Source organism: Temnothorax longispinosus, chromosome 1, assembly GCF_030848805.1.
Source record: "Temnothorax longispinosus isolate EJ_2023e chromosome 1, Tlon_JGU_v1, whole genome shotgun sequence".
In the NCBI taxonomy this organism is placed as follows: domain Eukaryota; kingdom Metazoa; phylum Arthropoda; class Insecta; order Hymenoptera; family Formicidae; genus Temnothorax; species Temnothorax longispinosus.
Window position 1 is genome coordinate 1693107 of NC_092358.1, and position 20550 is coordinate 1713656.

The following is a 20550-nucleotide window of genomic DNA, read 5'->3' on the forward strand; positions in this document are numbered from 1 at the left end:
TATGCACATGTGTATGGACCAATCAATTTTCTTATGCTTACGCATTATGCGTTGTGCAGAAGTGTGTGCTCCCCGCTTAACTGTTACGTTCTACGAAAGTTGTGTGTGCCCTGCTTAAAGCCCCGGACACACACATTTTCGTTAACAGTAACGGTAAAGTTTCGACCAATCGGGTTGCTCGATTCGGGAACGTACGGCCGTACTCACTCTAACTTATTGCACCAGTTCAGCCCCAGCTCAGTCAGTGCAGCTAAAAGAAACAGACCCATTGGCCTATTGGCCTATTGGCCGCTGGGCGGCGTGGATTGGATTATTGGAGGCGGCACCGTTTTCCACAGTTTTCCAGGACGGTGGACGGTGGTTCCAGTCGATCGTCAATCGCCATTTAGTCTTTTGGTTAATCGTAATATTTTAGGTATCGAGTACCGAGCGCGTCTTTCTCCTGTCATTTCACACAATCAGTACATTACTAGAGAAAAATGGTGAGTTTTTGATAATACATTTCGCGTTGACTAAAAAATAATGTAGCACAAATGAGATTACTTGAGTAGGATACATCAGACCTTTGGTTTCACCTTTATTTGACCTCCATATAGAATCATATATCCTATCCCATGTTCCAATTTTAATTTAATCACTTTATTTCGTACAACATGTAATGCAATAATTAGATTTTAATAAATTAAAGATTTTGTCGTACATGTATCCAATATATTATAAAATTTGTTAAATATTGCCTGGATATACATATATTAAGCCCATGTTTCTCATGTTATCCTTATATATATATATTATAATTATTGAAACGTAATATTGTCAAAGGGGATAATTTTTCTTTTTTTTTCGTTAATTTTATATTAGACGGAACCTATAAGTGTCGTGGTTACTGGTGCTGCTGGGCAAATTGCCTATTCTCTGCTGTACCAGATTGCAGCTGGTACAGTTTTTGGTCCGCAACAATCCATTAATCTCCGATTATTAGATATTCCACCCATGATGAAAGTATTGGATGGTGTGGTTATGGAATTGGAAGATTTAGCACTTCCTCTCTTACGAGGTGGGCCGTGCAAGTTTAATTATTTACATTTAAAACCTGATTTTAAATAAAATGTATCGAATACGGCCTCATACATGCCTAAATATATGAACGTATAGTAAAGATAACGTGGGGGAAACATAATGTCGAGTTTTCATATTTTAGCAGAGCATTTTAAGATTCCGTCATTTGGGTTTTGAAGAAATTATTTTTTAAGCATAACACGAGCAGTAATAATAACTGCGGTTTTCGGGTTAAATCTTGTGTGACGAAATCGATGCGGGGAAGACGTTATAAAGAAAATATATAATTTTCAATGAATCTATATTGATGATTAATGTAGGTTTTAGAATATATTGTATAACATTATACTTTACTGCCACCACACCGTGCTATGCAAATACTTGTGCATTTCCAACTTTTACATTCACTACGAGCTCGTACGGCTGTAGATGGTTTAATTTAAATTTTTAGAGGTTTTGCCAACGGCCGAACCAGCCAAGGCCTTTGAAAACGTAGCAGCTGCTTTCTTGGTTGGCGCGATGCCAAGGAAGGAAGGAATGGAACGTAAAGATCTTTTGGCCGCAAATGTAGAAATTTTCAAGGTGCAAGGCGAAGCACTGGACAAGTATGCTCGTAAGGATGTCAGGGTGCTAGTCGTAGGTAATCCAGCCAACACTAACGCGCTTATCTGTTCGCATTATGCACCGTCCATTCCGAAAGAAAACTTTACCGCGATGACTAGATTGGATCAAAACAGAGCACAGGCAGCGTTAGCCGCACGATTAAATGTACAGGTAATACATATCAATCATATCATTGTGCTTAAAACTCTATATGGTTTTTCGGATAAAGCATATGAACATTGACTACTCTACTATTGCGTTTTGATATATTTTTCTTCATTTTTTCCCTTTACTGGAGATTTTTTTTTTATATAATTAGCGATACAATGCAAGACTGTACTTGAGGCTGTCGTAGCATTACGTGTGTTTTGTGCAATCTTGAATATTTCTATTCTATAATCTCGTTATGTGTGTGTGATACGACAGGTTGATAAAGTGAAGAACGTCATTATCTGGGGTAATCACAGTTCTACACAATATCCTGATGCAGCGCATGCAACTGTAGAGCTTTCATCCGGCGTAAAAACAGTACCATCTGAGATAAACGATAACGAGTGGTTGATCAACACCTTCGTAGAAACAATTCAAAAACGCGGCGCCGCCGTAATAGCTGCCAGAAAAATGTCCTCTGCCATGTCCGCTGCTAAAGCCGCTGGAGATCATATGAGAGATTGGTGGTTCGGTACTAAGCCTGGAGAGTGGGTTAGCATGGGCGTTGTGTCCGATGGGAGTTATGGAATCCCAAAAGATATTGTGTTTTCTTTTCCTGTCACTATCAAGGACAAGCGGTATGAGATAGTGCAAGTAAGTCGTTACTTAAGTGACTCTCGAAGCACGTTTAGCTCAAATACACATCATGTGACGTACGAAATACTCTGTGTTTCTCATATGTAGATTCTTTTCATACGTCTGAGATACTCGTATATTTTATGTATTCACACAGTAACGATTTAATGATTTGTACTTTTACACAAATAACGATAGTGTCTTTTTACGTGATTATACGACATTAAAATTATCAATAGTAAACGTAGTATCTCACTATACATTTATAGAAAAAGAAGACTCTGGAAAAAAGTCCATCTTGTAATCTAATTTCAGAATCTCCCAATTAACAACGTTGCAAAGTCAAAGCTGGATATTACATCTAAGGAATTGGAGGAAGAACGTGCTGAGGCAAACAACGTACTAAAAAAGTGACTAGTAACATCAGTGCCAAACAATGAGATGCGAGAGAACGTTGTGTCGGCAAAATTGTAGAATTATGTTGCATAATACACACACACACACACACACACACACACCCACACCCACACGTACACATACAAGATGCTCACTCATCGTTGCTACACATACATTTGGCACACATACACGTACGTTCCAAAAATTGAATATAAAAATACTCTGCAGCAGTAGAATTCGTAAAAAGCTACGTAATGGAAACACGTTCGTATTTCAAATAGTAATGTTCTGAATAGTAGGATATATAATGGTCTTATAACGAGTTGTGATTCAAGTTTGTAAGTCGCATCTACAGTAACCACACATTTGGCACTGTCACTAAACTGATGTTTTACAAAAGATTGCAGTAGTACACGCGTGTTGTAATCTTTTATTTCAAATTTTAAAACACCGTATAACGTGTAAATATACTGAATGAAATAGTTTGATTAGAAGATAAGAAAAATGAAATCGTTAATACGTACGTACTACTAAAATTGTAAATGTTATGTATTCTGTTATAAATCATGTGCGCAAATTATCGATGTATATAAGATGGTATACATAATGTGTGTATATGTATAGACTTTATAAAACTTGTAACAAAGGTATATATATATTGGGAAATGTTATACTTTACAGCACTTTTTTGCTTTTATTCATCTCCTTCATGAGAATAATTTATGTTACAGTAATGATAATTTTTAATGTCAATATCATATTAATCAATCTCTCTTTTCTCACATTTATATTATCTTTATATCTTATTTTCTAAAATCTATTGTTACAACTATATATTTCGAATTTTTTTTCTATTATAATAATCGCGCGCGTGAGCATTAAGTAGCGTATTATACAAGGATGCAGTAGAGTTTAATTTATCCGGTCCTGGTAACGCTTGCAACGTACGGTCGCAACTTGGTTTTTCTCATCACATTTAAAGAGATACTCTTGCGTTCCGAATATTTAAAAGTTGGATACACAATACACAAATATACAGAAGGAGCAGGTATTTGAAAGCTGCAAACATTGGTCTAGATACTATACGAAACATCATTTTCGATATCATTAACGAAAAATTATCATTTTGCGAATATATGTCAATTTCAACTTATATATAATTCTCTTTGCATAAACATTTATAGCAGGTTAATCTGTTTACGTAACATGTGCATACAAGTATTCTCATAATAAAGAAAAATAGAAATTCTTTCAAAATTTGCTTTTTGCATAGACTATTTTCAAAGTACGTTAACATTTCTAGTGAAGAAAAGCTTTCATGTTTTTGTTTCACGAAAATAGCAAATATATTTAAAATACTTCTACAGACATTTTATGGAAAAAAAGAAAAAAAAACAGCCTCCAAATTCAACCTATTTTATAATAGTTTAACCAATTAAATGTCCAAACATGTCATTTCCATAGATGTCTTTGAATGTTCCAATAATTACATTACATAACATCATTACATACATACGCATACACACACACACACACACACGCGAACACAGATCGCACTCGTCCATGCATGCATTCATGCGTGTGCGTGTGGGTGTGTGCGCGCGCGTGTGCATGTATTCGAACACGTGTTTTTCACTTGCAATGTACAAGAAAATAATACATATGTCATAAGTTGCACGTAACGTAACGTATATATATCAAGGTGCAATATGTTTGCAGAAATCTGATTAATCATAGTTTATAAATCGTAGATTCAACTAATTCGACTTAATGATATCTATGGTAAAATAAAATGAAGGATAATTACTACGTCACGCCAAGAAATTACATTAAATATAAATATGTATATATCATATATATGTACTTTTTGTCCTATCTATATTCAATATATTAGGTTGATTCATAAATAAATTCTGCTGCAAATATCAATTTATCTTTTCTGAGAAAAATTTATCCCAAGTTACTACGTGTATTTAATAAATTTTTTAATTTATTTGATAGTAAAAGGTCCCTCGGTTGTAAATCAGAATATTACTATAATTGTACACATCAGCTTGTAAAATCGTGAAAGTGAACTCTTAAAATGGAAGATCTGAAAGTACATACGCACCACATGACGTTTTTAACAAATTCAAACAAGGAAACGGTGCTGCTGTAACGACTCAAAAATTTGTAGTATATGTATTGTGAAAGTGTCATAATACAGATCGAGCAGTGCGAAAGTGATGTATGAAATTTCGTTCGGGAGATATCACTTTGAAGGATAAATCATGGATTGATTCCGAATCAAAGCAGTCATTCCGGCTTCTCATGACTATACTTTACAGTTATTGATGGAACAAAATCCATATTACACAACGAGAAAGCAGAGATGATAAACAAATCGTAGCCCACTGCGGTGCGTCATTTAGAAAAACTTGATAAAAGAAAACGCGGAACTCATTTATGAATCAACACAATATATGTATATGCGAAATATTACAAAGATGAATATACAGAAAACCAATGTGATTTCAAGAGAGCTTGAAGTATCGGATGATGATTGTACTGATTTACTGAAATGAAAAGATACATTTTTTGATACGTATCTGAAAAAAGAACAAGAATACGTGGAGAATCACTTTTTAAGTTTCTAAATTTAAAAATAAAATAAAATGCAGAGGCGAAACAAAAGACCAAAGGAACATATAAATAACATTATAGACACGTATTTTTGCAAAGACAAAGTTTCAAAGTCTCAAATTACCAAGTTGTTGTCTATTTATACTAATTCGTACCAGAAAAATAAAATTATCAAATTACAATAAAGGCCGTTCTCACACTCGTTTTTACATACACAGCATACATATACATATATATATATATATATATTTGAATTAAATTTATATATATATATATACACACACACACACACACACACACACACACACACACATCTGTTAAGTATAATTTTTTCCGCATAATCTACGACTAATTCGAATCTTGGGACAAAAGAATAAATTTAATTTAAATGAAACCCTCTTTCTCGGGTAGCAGCCAACAGCCTTTCTCTTAGGATTTCCTCAGTAGGATATTCCGGTAATTTTAAGTAATGAACACAAGTGTTAACAGAAGGATAACCACCAGAACCAGCGTCCACTTTCCGCACAACAGTTAATCTGGGGTGTAGATTACATAAACCTCCTGGAGGTAGAGCCGAACAACCAGTGGCAAATTGTAAGAACGCTTTCCTTTCAGAACCAGTTAACGATAACAACACGTTGACAAATCTTTGGAAACCAGGACTGAAAAAAAAAAAAATTGCATTAAATGAAATAACGTAGGGTTAATGCTATTTTTCTATTGCGAGTCGTTTAAATCTACGTCTAGTTTATTATAAAAATACAAGTTTGTTACCAAAATATATCCGTTATTAATACCGTCTTACCTTTCCTTTGTGTATCCTAGCTTTGGCTCGGTGTACGTGAGCAAATCTTCTCTCGTCCATTGTGGATTCTGTTCTCCACAAAGCATCGCTCTCATTTCGTCTGGACTAAAAACATGGAGCTTTTCCATCGGAAAGACTTTTGAAAAGCCCGATTTGAACGCTTCGAGTTGTCTATAAATTCCCTGGTTAAGGCAGTAATTGATGGTAAGATTCGCGTATTCCCTTGCATTTTCTATCGTTACTACGATATCCGAGCCACCTTCCACCAATTCCACTTGATCATGTTGAAAAACTTTCGAACTTGGTGAATGCGTCATGGTTAATGCTAAATCTTCGATAGCCACCGAAGTACCCGATGGATGAGTAATGTATAATGACGTTTCTTCGTCAGCGGAGCTTGGACCATCGGAAAAAGTTCTATCGCGCTTCGCCATCGCATTTTGTATCTCTCTTAGAAATTCTCCTCTTACAGGATCCACCTCGACGAGATCCTCTATGTCTAATAATCCGGCGTACCATGGACAAGGTTCTAACGAAGAGCATGCAGCATCGTTTTCCCCTTCTTCCGATATAAAGCTACTCGACATGCTGGATGACATGCTCTCCTGCGTGACGCCGGTAAGACCGATTTTTTCATTGACATTGTTCGAGATATCACCACGGCACATTAATTTTAAGAATGGACGGGATAACGGTAAATCTACTAATCTATTATCCTGGAGAACTTTTGCCAAAAAGACTCCTAGGAACCAGAAATATCGAACAGCGCGATCGCAGCCTGCCGAATCTTGTGGCACGGGGGCTGGGAACAAGCCGCTGGTACGCGTTACGTAATATCCCGCAGGCCGAATCTTCTCTCCAGAAACGCACGTTTGCTCTTCGTTTAAGATCCGCGTAGCCGTGTCGTCGTCGGCGGTGTCGTCGCATAACCAGAGGCCCAGGTCCTTACGTTGCAATTCCGCAGCGACTAGTGCAAAGAATTCCAAGGTAGGTCCGAGACCGGTACCCTCTTCTCCTACGAACGCTACCTCGAGTATGCTCTTGCGGTTTGCGTGCACCTACGAGGGAAAAAAAAGGAAGACGAGATAAAAATAAAATATAGAGATAACGATACGTTGACGCTTGGTATCCTGCCTACGTTGTTGCGTCCGTGCAACGTAACATGCACGTTTTTTTCAATCTCTTTTTCCTTTACCTTCAACACCTGCTCCGCCCAATCCAACAGCTTCTCTCCTCTCGGCACGCTGACTCTTTCGTGCTTAAGCCTGCCGACACGAAATTCGTGGCTATCGTCACGCCGTGGACTTAGACCCGGTGCCCTTTGTCTTTCAAGGATCGCATCTCGCTGCGTTTGTAACCATACGATAGATCGCGAAGCACCAAAAGCGGTGCAACTGAAATAGAGTCGTCTCGTTTCGAAAGGTAGGAGAAACGGACAGCTTCGCGCGAGCTCCTCGCACCACGTGGGCAGTGCACCAGCGGCCAGAGCCAACGGGTCCTGAATCTGTTGTACGATCTTGTTGGTGATTTTTTTAGATGTGAAATCATCCGGGTGAAGCCAGTAGGTCGTATCGTTCGCGTCGTCCTGCTCCGCCGAGGCGCCCTCATCACGAACAGTACCCGATACGAATACGTGTCTCAAGAGTTGTAGAACATCCTCGACGGTGCACGCGTTTGCGTTTTGCGTCGGCGTACGAGAGTACAACGTTACGATCGGAGTCGCTCTGCCAGACGACTCCTCGTCCCTGGCTTCTTTATATATTATTCTATATGGAAAAAAAAAACACAAGTTGGATGTGGATAGAAAATCGATCCAACAACTCGCTGTTTTTCTTTTTCTCACAGTAGGGATAATTTTTAGGGATATACGTCGTGTACGCAGCAAAATTCAAATTCTTACGTGTAAGTTGGTTCCCATATCCTTTTCAATTTCTCCTGACGACTGCCCAATTCGGTTAACTGCATTAGTTCCTGGACCGCTTGAAAAATACTAGCGTGCGAGTCCGATAGCGATATCTCGACATCCGGTATACCCGGGAAACCTGGTCCTTTCAACGATAAGGAAAGTCTAGGCATAGGTACGGACCCGATACGACTATTAACTTGCGCTTCGCTGCCAGGAGGGGGAACTTCCAAATCCGTTGTCTATTGTAAAAAAATGCAACTTGAATAAACGTGTCGTATCTAGTTTATAGTTTAGTATATTATACATTACTTACCTGATTAATGTTTGTTCGGCCAGGACGTGGGTCGAAAGCAGGAATAAGAGCGGAAAACTGACGCTTTAATACAAACTCGTCGTCCCATGCACGTCTCTTGCTACTCTGTGGTGCTTCTTCTTCCATGAATGCCGCCAGGAGATTACGACTTACCATTACTTCTTCGTATTCGCCTTCGCAGCCGTCACCTTCTTCCTCATTTTCTTCATCTTCTTCCTGAAATATACGTAAACGATGATTATGTCTCACACGTTGCATACGCATTTACGTTAACGAGCACTGTTCTGATCTGTTGACTCGATTTATACGTTGCCGAGGTCATAAACTGTCATAAACCTCGATACCCAACACGCACACAGTGTTGTCTAAATCAAGTTGTCCACGTCCCATGTTCCATCGCGTTCTTTAATCACGCAGATTAAACGTTCGTTTGCTTGACGTTTTCCGTACGGAAAATATCAAGACGTCGTACGTGTATAGAGCAAAAGACGTGTAATATAACGACGGTTGCTCATTTTATTTTGTGCGTGACGAAACCTCCAAGGAGGAGATTTCGCCCGATCGAGTCGAACAAGTAACCCGATAAAATAAACAAAGCTTATAGACAGCTCCATCTTACAACGCATCGATACACGTCTCGCGTACGGAAATAGTTGTTGGGCCGTACTTCTTGGTCATTTTCTTCATTATCCTCTTCCTCTTCCAAAACACCGTCTTCGTCATCTTCCAATTCGGTCAAAAGCGTAGGGCCACCGGTAGTACGACCTCCACCGGTGCTAGAGGTCGCGACACCTCCGCAGGATTCCAAGAAATCTTCAAGACTAACCTGGAATCATAAATATATGTGTGTGCGTTGTATTAAGGCAAAACCAATCTTGCAACTTCATCCAAGTAAACTGACAGAGGCTCGACGGTTCTCGAATACATTCGCAAGAGAACGGCGCGGCGTGACGTCTAAAAGCCATGCGACTTTTCACGCAACTTGCGCAACTTGGCTGTAAGAGCAGACCGTGCGCATACGTTTAACCATGCGAATGACGTGGAGAGACGCGAGCCCTCGATAACGATGAACGAGTACATATCACGAGAGCATCGTGGCCGTACTCGAGAGTAACGTATTCTTTAAATAGTACGTTTACCTGCTCGCTATCGCTACTTGTACTAGTCAGAGACATAGTAAGCGCTTGTCCTAAACCTGGTCCAGTTGTCGTAGTAACGCCACTACCGGCTACTTGTCCGCTACTCGTCAAACTTGGATAACTTTGCGCCGTACTAAGTAAACCACCAGGAAAATTGGGACTGAGTGCCAATCGTACGAGACTAGATACAGAATTCGGTCCTCGAATTGGATTACAACTCGTATTAGAATTTGAAGCGAGATGCTGTCCACCCGCAGGTCCTGAAAAATGTTTTTGTAATATAATTCTACATGTAATATACGTAAATGTAATAAAACAGCTTTACATATAGAGCGTTTCGCAAAACGTGCAGGTACAAAGATGTATCTTGATAACATTAACAACAACAACAACAACAACAACAATAGTAACAATAGTAATAGTAATAATAATAATACGAATGACGATAATAATGAAATGTATTTTTTTAAAAACAACAAAGGTGTAGAGTCTCGTCGCGACTAAATTATTTAATTTGCAACTAACCTAATGTTCGTCTTCGCGCCATTGCAGCAAAAGTTTCCAATAAACCAGTAGCAGCTGTTGATTCCAAGGTATTGTTAGCATCGGAACAAGCGAGATTAGGCACAGATACCGACATGGGATTGGTAACCACAACAGGACAACCGCCCGTTGCATTTTGTGTAGACGAGCTAGCTTCTTTCTCTCGAGTACAGTCTTTAGCAACTACGTCGAAGGAAATGTACGGAATTTTTACATACGCAAATCAGCACGAGCACGAGGAAGGGACGTGAATGTTCGGTCACAGATTAACAAGTGCGCGATTCTGTATCTACCGCATATACAAACATGACATACGTTTTAATTTAAAAGGTGTACAGTGTTACGAACGCATCTCTCGATCTGATTGATGTCTGATTTAAATGTAAGCATTACAGTGTGGTAAAATCGGTAGTATATCGAAAGGTATATCGCGCAAAGTGGAGCAATCATCGATACACGTACCGTCCGCGATTCCAGTAGGATGGTGTCTCGGTACAGATTTAATCCTCAACGAGTTTTCCTCTGACTCGCCAGAAACGCTGATTCTAACGGGAACTAAACCAAGTAGCTCACCACTCAGAAAACTATTGGTATTGTTGCGTAATCTGTCAGCACCCTCTCTCATACGGTCCAGAACTTCAGCAGTTTCCAAACTCAGTAAGCCTCCACTAGCCTGTATGTATCGCGCATATCGATAAGTCAGTATATAACGTACGATATCTAAACCAACTATAAGAGAAGGATATTGTTTGCAAACAACAACAACAACGATAATCTTATACGTCACCTTGTTTCCTCGCACAGTAGCGAAAAGTGGTTTCGAACTGGACGCTCGGTTACTAGTGCTGTTGACCGGGCAATCCGTATTGAGGGTGAGGCTCTCGACGATAGTAGCTAGATCGCTAGTAACAGTCGTATCCGGTCTGGGATGCAACACAACTGAAAGTTCACTCGTCGAGTTTGCTCCGCTTTCCCCAGTCACGGCAACCACTGCTTCCGCACGGGCTACCGATAACACACTCTCGGCTATCGATTCGGCAGCTTGCTGCTTGACGCACGTAGAGAATTAGTCAAGAAACACGTCAGATAAATTTAGCAAATTTAGCGCGACGGATGGATAACGTTCTACCTTTGCCGCTAGATTATCCGCACTCGCAGCTTGATCCGTAGAAGCTACCGAACCACGCATAGCGGTATCAGTGCAATCGGGTAAACTAGGAGTGCTGTTGGATTTTCGACCCGTTAAAACTCCTCCACCGCTCTTACATTTTGCCATGTTATCCGTATCGAGACCAGCGGCGCCAACCAGCCTGAGATCGTATTTTCCCTCTGCACCCATTCTGTACGAATTCGATCCACCGTGATCCCACGTTACGTCTATCCATCCGTTATGTAATTCTCCCGTAACTGTACCTTCGCCTATATCAACACAGGCGTCCAGAACCGTGGTGTGTGTGTGTGTTACATTGACGGCACTTTTATTATCGTATTATATACGTATCGTATCGTATACTATACCTGGTGGTACGCCATCCTGATCCCTCCACTTCCAATCTAGACCTCTAGCCACTCGAACTCCCGCAACCAAGTGTTTAAGAACTTGCGTCTTAATAAATCGTCTCTGCTTCCGTACACCGGCTTCGGCTTCCTTGGCTGCACGACCCAAATCTTCGCATACTCCAGTAACTTCGCCGTAAACCTCAAAACCAGACACAGACAGATAATGCGTCTGTCCAGATGCATTCTTTCCAATTTGCTGTAGACGCAAATGTCGCCAGCCTTGTGTCTCCTCACTCGGTGGCTCCAACGTCCAGGTAGACGTACTACCTGGCTCGTTTAAAGAACAATCGTCTACATGGGCGTACAACGTTATCCAGGTAATGCCATCCTTCGACGCTTGAAACATCCAGTTTCTCAACGCGCTCCTACCGTATCCTCTCGCGTGTCTCAAGGTATAAGCGCTTGGAATGATCCAAACGCCAAGATCTATCGAGAACCACGCCCGCTTGTCGTCGTTGGTGTGACAATTTAACGCCGACGGGTCACGGCTGAGTATATCCTCGAGGTGGCCGTACGGCAGGTTTCTCCCATCGCTCGACGTGACGACGACTAAACCATATTGACCGGGGTTCACCCATTCGGAACAAGTTTTAGCATTCGTTCCGATCCAATATAGCAAACCATTCTCGTCAAAATCGTGCTGATACTTGAACGTTATTCTACCATCTTCCTTCAATCTTTTCACAAAAGCGAACGTAGACCTGTCGTGATCGTGCCACTGCTTAGCCACCATTTTTAACAAATGATTCTCCAATTGTTGTATCGTGCTTAATGGCTCCATTTTCAAGCTACGACCGGATCGGTCTATTAAAGCGCTCTCGCTAGAAGCTTTCTCCAATCGAAAGCGTAATCTCCTAGTCAAAATCTGCGAAACATATCGAAATAGGACACATGTGAGTGACACGCGCAAAAGAAACAAGTTGATATTATCGACGTGCCGCGCACGCACGTTGGCCTACCTGTAAACCATAGCCCGATCCGGGTGTATCGTACAGATATACGGGTAATTTTTCTATCGATTCCAGCACCGAAACCAACTTGTGGACTAAAATTTTCGCCGAGTTGGGCTCCTTGATCGTGTCTTTCGTTTGGAAGCAGCTCTTGAACGCAGTTATCCTTTGCATCCTAAGCTTGGTCGTTCTTAATGTCGGGGGCGAGGGTCCAGCAGGAGGCGCAGCCAGTAAGGCGAGCAACGCCTGTACGAGACCACTAGAGTGCAGCTCATACGCGGACACTCGACCCTCCTCATTCAGCAATACTTTGAGTTGTTCCAACGCAGTTTGCAATATCGTGCGCCATTCGCGACTTCCAGCGTGTTGCTTCAGAGACGCTTTCTCTATCTGCGTGACAATGGCACCGAGCTTAGCGACTACACCGCGTGGTTGAGCTTGAGCCGCTTTAAAGTAACGCTCATATATCTCCTGCGCTTGTATCTTAACCTTCTGCTTAATCGCTTCGATCTTCGATCTCAATCTCTTGCCCCTTTTGCCAGTCCAACCTGCTGCGAATTCTGGACCTAAATGTAACGTACGGAAATACGAAACCATAAGATACTTGAGATTTAAGGTGTCCAACATTATTAAATGGCTACGCTGAGATAACGACGACGGAGATACTTTTTTCGCGTACCTAAGCTCGTTTCCGCTGTGAAGGAATGCTTGGTACCTCTGTTGGATTCAAAGATAAAACCTGGCAAGTCTTCCCTTAGAATGGTTGCCTGTTGTTGGCCATCGCTATTATGTATACACAATTCGCTCTCCTTTCTACTGGATAATGCCCAATTTCCTACGACCAGGCGTGTAGTACCAGGCCGAGAGAGCACAGGCTGACTTGTAAAATTCACTTTCAACTGACTACGTGCTCTCTGCAGTTTCTCCAGAAATTCGCCACGATTTTCTGCAAGGATATTATGGATGGATATATCGCGTTAGGTGACGACGAGGTCGTCTCGCTTGTGAACACGGTCAAATCAAGTATGAAAGTGAATGCCACGTCGTACACGTTACAAGAGTCAAGTTACAGAGTTGAAAGAAAGAGAGATGAGTTGTGATGTACATTTTTATATCGCGCGCCCGTAGAACAGAGATGGGATCAAGTTTGATCATGTATCTACTTGATGATTCGAATCAAATTTAATACGCGAGCTCGGATTTTCTTGGATTCGAGTAATATTCGTGAAAAATAATATTTCATACACTGTCGTTGCGCAAAGTGACGGTCTGCAAAATTCGAACGGCACTTTAAACTATTGCAAGTAGTTGACATGGTGAAGAAGCGAATCTTTTTGCAGGGGGTATTTGAATATATCATGTTGATACACGACGGCAAGTGTTGACATGCAAACGTGTAATAATAAAAGAGATGCGTGTGCGTATATGTGTATACACCGTCACATTATATTTCATACGGTTGACGTTTTAAACAAGTAATATTTCGACCAGGTTCGAATAATATTTAAAGTCGTGTTCTTGAATTTTTTTTCAAGTACGCAGAGTTGCGAAACTAGGCCAACAGAGTTTAATCTTGCTGATAGAATACACCTGATCCCATCACTACCGTGCGTAGAACGTACTAAAATGTTCAAGGTAAAATATATGGTATAAGGAAGGGAGTCATTATACATGAGTTGATACACGTATGTGTGACCTACCTTCAGTGGTAAGCGACTCTGTGTTCCTCCCCTTTCCTGTAGGCAGTTAGTAAAACCAGTTATTCTTTACATAGTTCCCCTCGCGAAAGTTAATCACAAATGGAAAATAAAGTGCAACGTAAAGTGGCGTTGAAGAAAAAAAAATATATATATATCTATATGTATATTATATTCATCGGTAAATCATTACGGACGAAAAGGGATAAAAAGCGGTTCTTTCTCTCTCTTTTAAGAAAACGGTAACAGCGGGATGGAGAATGTGAAAAATGATGCGAGATTAATATAATTTTTGCAAATATAAAATCAAGCGTGCATGCATGCATGTGTGCGTGCGTATGTGTGCGTGCGTCGGTTTATTGCGCGCACCGGCGGGTGTCTGTGTATGCTCACCCGATGTGTCCGTTCCACCTTCCGGACTTCCGCTAGAGTACATAGTTGCCAGTTTGCCGTCAAGGATAAATCTAAACCACCCGTTACTTCCATTCGATAGTTCTAGAGCTGCCGCATCGGACCAGATGTAAAGACAATCACGTCCTCGACATATGCACCAATCTCTCCAGTGATATGCTCTTCCTATTAATAATTCTTTCGCATCTTCCATTCTTTGTTCTTCTCCAGATTGATTCGATTCCGCTTCTGGCTCGGGTGTAGTTTCTTGGGGTCCGGCTAAAGCGGCAACTTTTGAAAATACTCCTAAACGTGCGAAATGTTCTAAGAATTCATCTTTGCCTTTAATCATCAGATCCTGTATCATTTGCAGGACGACCAAATGACCGTCCTCATCTTCCTGTTAATGTAAAACACACCACGTTGTTAAATAGTTAAAGTATGTAAAACGCAAAACAACTGAGACAAAAGACAACGTAATAAAGATAAAGATTTTCTTTCTGAAACGTAAAACAAGGACAAACGTTGTGTGTCGTCTAAAATTCACTCTATATATATATAAGAGAAAAAACTGCAGGTCTTTTACTTTGCAAAATTATAAAACTGTACGAGATGTAGTAGACGGTTGTTAGTACATTGTTCTTTCTTATCCGTTGGAACAAACGTAAACATTTTTAGATCCCATCAACGGCAAACAGGCAGTGGACAAAAGTAGACCCGATACGTCTCATCTACTTGTCAAGTCCCTGATTCTTTGACAAAACTTTCAAGGTATGTGTCATCTCTTTATCTACCCCTTCACGATCTCGATCATTATCTTATAAATCTCGCTTTCTTGCATCAATAATAATAATAATAATATTAATAATAAAGTTCACTATTTTTATTTTCTTTTTCTTTACGAGATAAATGATACACGCCGCAAATGTGTATCAAATGTGTTGGACAGACCGATTATATTATTACTTTACTTTATGATTACCTTCGGGGACCACGTGTATTCCATTATATAAAGAGAATAACCGCATAACGACGCAAGATATCTGTGATTTCAGTAATATGACTCGAGTAATATCAAGTGTAACATCAAGTGGAGATACAAGACATGCGTAAGTAAGTTTAATTTTAGTGAGTTAAATTTCACGCTTCAAGTAACGTACAACGAATGCATTTTATTATGTTAATGTTAAACGTATATGAAGTAATCTCGACGTACGTATTAATTGAAAAATTTTTAAATTGGAAAACGATTGAAAAACGACCAAAGTAAGTTTTCGCAAGTAGCGGGCGATAGAACGATGCAATAGACGTTACCGTCGTGTCGAGAATGTAGTTGCGAAAACTCGAAGACTTGTGAGTCGTAAGGCCGGGTAATTTTGGGCCAAACATCTTGTAAGCAGGTGATGACAATGCCGCTAATATTTCTACGTCCTGTAAACAGTCTCTACTAAATCGCTGATATCGCACATCACTTGAATATCACTTGACGTGACTGTCTCTCTGCCTGCATGCATGTTTTGGGATCTCCGTTTTGTCTTTAAAATCGGATTTTTGACAGCTCGATACGTGTCGATCGTTCTCGATAAGAGGAGAATTCTATCGCTTACCATAACGCTTACATAGCTTCGTCTGATACGCAGCCATTTTCGCGGAATCTCACATGAAAAAAAAAAAGAGATTTCTCCCCTAATCGATAAATACATAGAGAAAAAAATCCTTTTCTTTCAAAATATACACAAGTCATTCGGATGTAGATCTCTCTCTCTGTACGCATAGTGCTCTTTCGTCCATACGTTACACATAAACACGAAACACCGTATCCAATAGTTGTAGTTGATAGAAAAAAAAGTGAACATTCACGTATATACTATTATTATGCTTACCTCGTTGTCTAAAACATTGGCAATTACTTCTACGAGCATAGCTCCACATCCCCCGGTTCTATCAGATCCACAAGTTTCTATGAGCAATTCTGGCTGGATGTAATGCACCATTTTTCTAATCAAACTTAAACTCGCTTTTCTAACACTTGGTAACATAGTCGACTGAAAAGTTGCACAAAACACCGGCAACAATCTTTTCAGGTAAACAGGGGCCATTTCAGGATCACCCTTAGGTTCCGTGACGTCTTCCACTTCCGTCTCAAGTTTTCTATGTTCTTGGCTCGGCGGTAACATCCATTCCCCAGGCGACTGTAAAATGGCTGCAACTTCTCTGTGACCTTCGTCGACGCGCTCTCTGGCTTTATCCAAAGGTGTTTTACCATCCTCGTCCCTCAAATCAGGATTAGCACCGTGCCTAAGGAGAACTTTGGCGATAGCCGGTCTTCCGAAACAAGCCGCGTAATGTAAGCTGGACGATCGTTGACCTTTATTAACGTCCGCTCCTCTATCGCACAAGAACTCGACCATCTCTTGCGTACCGAATGCCGAGGCCCAATTGAGCAAAGTTTGCCCGACGTCGTCCATAAAGTTAACTTCGATTCCTCCTGTATCGATCGCCTCTATCAACGCGTCCGTATCCTTCGAACGTATGCAATCGATCAATTGTCTGTGCGACTTTTCTCCAGCGCTATCTAAACGTCTCAGTCTTGGTAGCAAGGGACCGGACGGGCCACCGGTCGTACCGCGGCCCAATGCTGATCTTCCCTCAAACAATAAGACTAATAAAAGATCAATCAGCCTCATGGAGTCAAGAGCACATCGCTCGTCTCCCTTTAGTGCCTTTTCTATCGCATCTGGCAATTCCGAACGTAGAAGATCATGCGTGATGGACGGCGAGCCTCTACAAAGGGTCGATAAAAGGCTAATTATAGTTGAAACAGAAGCACAGGACTTTGGTTCCGGAGTTGGAACCGTAGTCACGGTACTGGATGGCGGAGGTGTCTTTGGATTGCTGCAAGTCGCCGTAGCGGACGTACCAGGGCCTGCTGCATTTGACAATCTACAAAATGATTCGATTTGGATTAAAAAGAAAGAAGAAGGAAGAAAAACCAATAAAACGCGATACGGCGATATATGTGTGTGTGTGTGTGTGTGTGTCGGCAAAAGATTATACGACAGGCGTACCGATATAAAAGTTCAGAAACTAATCCATTTGATGCTAATGGCGCGGGATCCGTCCCTCTTCTGGAAAATCTGTCTGCCAGTGATGCGAAGCAACGAAGTGCCCCATCCGCGACGTGAGCATCCTCATGTCTGAGTAAGACCGATAGAGCCTCGACGCAATCGGGCAAAGCCTTATCCTGAGGTTCAACCTTGCCGCATAATCGAGTAACGACTGCCATCGCCGAGTGCAACGTGTCTCGATGTACACGCGCTCCGTGTTCTCGGATAAAACACAACGCGCAAGGTAGACCACCAGCTTCGAACACGGCACCCGCCTCCCTCGCGCATACAAGTTCCAATACCTGCGTTAAAGCATTTGCAAAAAAGAGTGAGCGTCTATCATCGATAATACGTTACCTCCTACTCAACGTAACCGTTCGACCGTTTACAGGTTGTTGACGTACGCTTGATGATCAACGCACGGACTCACGGTGCCGCGTACCTTTATACACTGTTCCGCCAAGTCCCGACTGACTCTAGAGCCGAGCCCAGCGCCAGAGAGGCGACTACAGATAGCCTTTACGGCACCTTCCATGGCGACCACTCTGCGTGTACATTCCGCGGAGACGTCCAAGTAATACGTGATGGCTCGAGCGGTCACTTCGAGCACGCTATCTGGCACCACGTCATCCAGAAAGATTCTGCAAAGCGCTGGGAGAAACGTGCGCGGAGGACAGCTGAGAACGCAACGCAAAATGTTTATATTAACATTACATGCATACAACGTGCTATATAACGTACAGTGCAGTTGCATTACCATTCGAAACAACGATCCACATTGTCAGACATGAGTAACAGCATGCACAATTGTTCTAATGCAATTAACTGCATGTCTCTTTCGTCTCCTTGCCCCATACTGAGCCATTCTAGCAAAGTCTCGGGATCAACATCTGCCATCTCAAAAAGAAAAGGATACATTATTTTACATCTTACGTATGCTTACGTATACTTGATAGTACAAGTATACCATAACGCAGCAGTGTTTTTCTTTTAAAGAGAAATATCGTGTAAATATTTGTGCAAACCATCAGTAAATCAACGGTAAAGTGACGTGAACGTTGTTTAAAAACCTGACGGAGCGGTGACACGAGTGTTTCTATATATGCGCGAGAGTTCTCGTCAACTACTTTCAACAAACTACCATACCACAGTGACTCTTTGAATATAATGTAAAACGGTTGAAAGTACAAAGCCAAAGATAATGGAATGAATAAAATAAAAGGTAAAAAAAAAAGAGATATTTCGTACGTATCGTAACGCGCTGTACCGTGATACGATAAACGCGTTCATCTCTATTAGAAAATGTAACGTATGCCAGCAACTTGTGTTCGTTCCATCACTTACCTTATACCTTGAATAGCACCAAATGGATCGATTTTATTTCAATACCCTGAAAGTTGAACAGAAAAACATTATTAAACTATGCAACGTGCCGTACGCGCTAGTGATTAAGTGAAAAAATAAAAAAATAAAAAGAAAAAAAAGACAAGCAAGAGTCACAAGCATAGCGTCCGTGTACAAACATCTATCCTGTATAATAACGATGTATAAATATACGTGAAACACAGTACGGTGTAGCAAACTGTAATGTTTCTCATAATTTTATGACACGACGAGTCTTTGGCAGGTTGGTTCCGCACATTACTGAGATGTTTTACGCAGAGAGTCTGATGCAGCAGCAAACCGAACGTCCGTACGACGAGTTGGACGGAATAAAAATGCGACTACGCGGTACTTGTACACGACAATACTTTTGTCTAAATACAGATATAGGTATATTATGGCTCGATCGCCCACTAAAGCGTGAACCAAGTCCGAGTCGCGATATCATCGAGGAAACCTAACCGTGTGTAACCTTCAATATGTGACTCGCGACGTGTTGGTTTTTACTCGCGTTTTTAAGGATTAACCACGCAAAACAAAGAACGTTACAGCACGATAAAAGTGATGCGTATATCTCGACAGATTTATAATATTCACATCACACGCATCAGGCGCATTTACACACCACGCGTCAACACACGCGCAGGCACATACGTTAACGTACATACGTACGTACGCCTGCCTATCGTTGGAACGTACCGTTGTACAAGGCATTCCATTCTTCGCGATAGGTCAACTTGCCATATCCTCTTGCACAAATGTCGTTTATCAACACGCAAAACAGATACAGATCGTTTATGTATATTTCATTCGTTAACAATGCGAACTGCGTTTTTTTGTGTTAACGGATCGACTTGACAAAGCACTCACCCGACTCACCGCAAATAATTTTTTCTTTATATTGTCGATACGTCATATATATTCCTCGCCATTTACATATGTGAATTGTGACGTTCATGCTCGATGTATGTACATACAACGTAGACTGGAATCACGCAACTCGACTCGCTACTCCGCTCGCTACTCGCTCGCTATTCGCTATTCGCTTGAGTCGCCACGTTTAACGAGCAGCAAGCCGAACTTACATGTAAAGAGATATGGACGACGTTAAATGAATTTAGGACCACTTTTACCGAGCTCCGATTAATTTAATCGTTGATTAATCCATTGGAAATGACGCGCGTGGTCATTTCCAATGGACTACGCAACGATTACTTGAAGTTTGGTCAAAGTGGTCCTAAAAAAGCTGGAGGTCGATTCTGTATCATCTTGGAACGAGGTGAAAATTACG

General features: G+C 41.1%; 2 protein-coding genes across 8 annotated transcripts; one reads left to right on the plus strand and one right to left on the minus strand.

Moving 5' to 3' along the window:
* Positions 1–320: 320 nt before the first annotated feature.
* Mdh1 (malate dehydrogenase 1) lies at positions 321–3522 on the plus strand. The gene is made up of 5 exons (XM_071797588.1): positions 321–482; positions 862–1057; positions 1511–1833; positions 2089–2466; positions 2764–3522. The coding sequence occupies exons 1-5, from the start codon at positions 480–482 to the stop codon at positions 2860–2862; spliced, it is 999 nt and encodes a 332-aa protein (XP_071653689.1). The 5' UTR covers positions 321–479; the 3' UTR covers positions 2863–3522.
* Positions 3513–20216, minus strand: Ufd4 (ubiquitin fusion-degradation 4-like). Of its 7 annotated transcripts, none has more exons than XM_071797556.1 (22): positions 20130–20216; positions 19221–19266; positions 18634–18773; positions 18319–18553; positions 17838–18178; positions 16653–17712; positions 14773–15169; positions 14383–14418; positions 13362–13628; positions 12692–13248; positions 11691–12597; positions 11302–11591; positions 10960–11217; positions 10635–10845; positions 10155–10355; positions 9630–9889; positions 9110–9316; positions 8491–8706; positions 8172–8416; positions 7467–8037; positions 6272–7329; positions 3513–6128 (listed from the first exon to the last, which is right to left on the minus strand). In XM_071797556.1, exons 3-22 carry the CDS (start codon positions 18771–18773, stop codon positions 5846–5848), a joined length of 7740 nt encoding a protein of 2579 aa, XP_071653657.1. In that variant the 5' UTR covers positions 19221–19266; positions 20130–20216; the 3' UTR covers positions 3513–5845. The 7 variants fall into 7 exon arrangements, with proteins under 7 accessions (XP_071653657.1, XP_071653670.1, XP_071653650.1 ...); XM_071797569.1 differs by having other exon boundaries at positions 9158–9316; positions 19959–20201; XM_071797549.1 differs by having other exon boundaries at positions 19959–20201.
* Between the last annotated feature and the right edge of the window lie 334 nt (positions 20217–20550).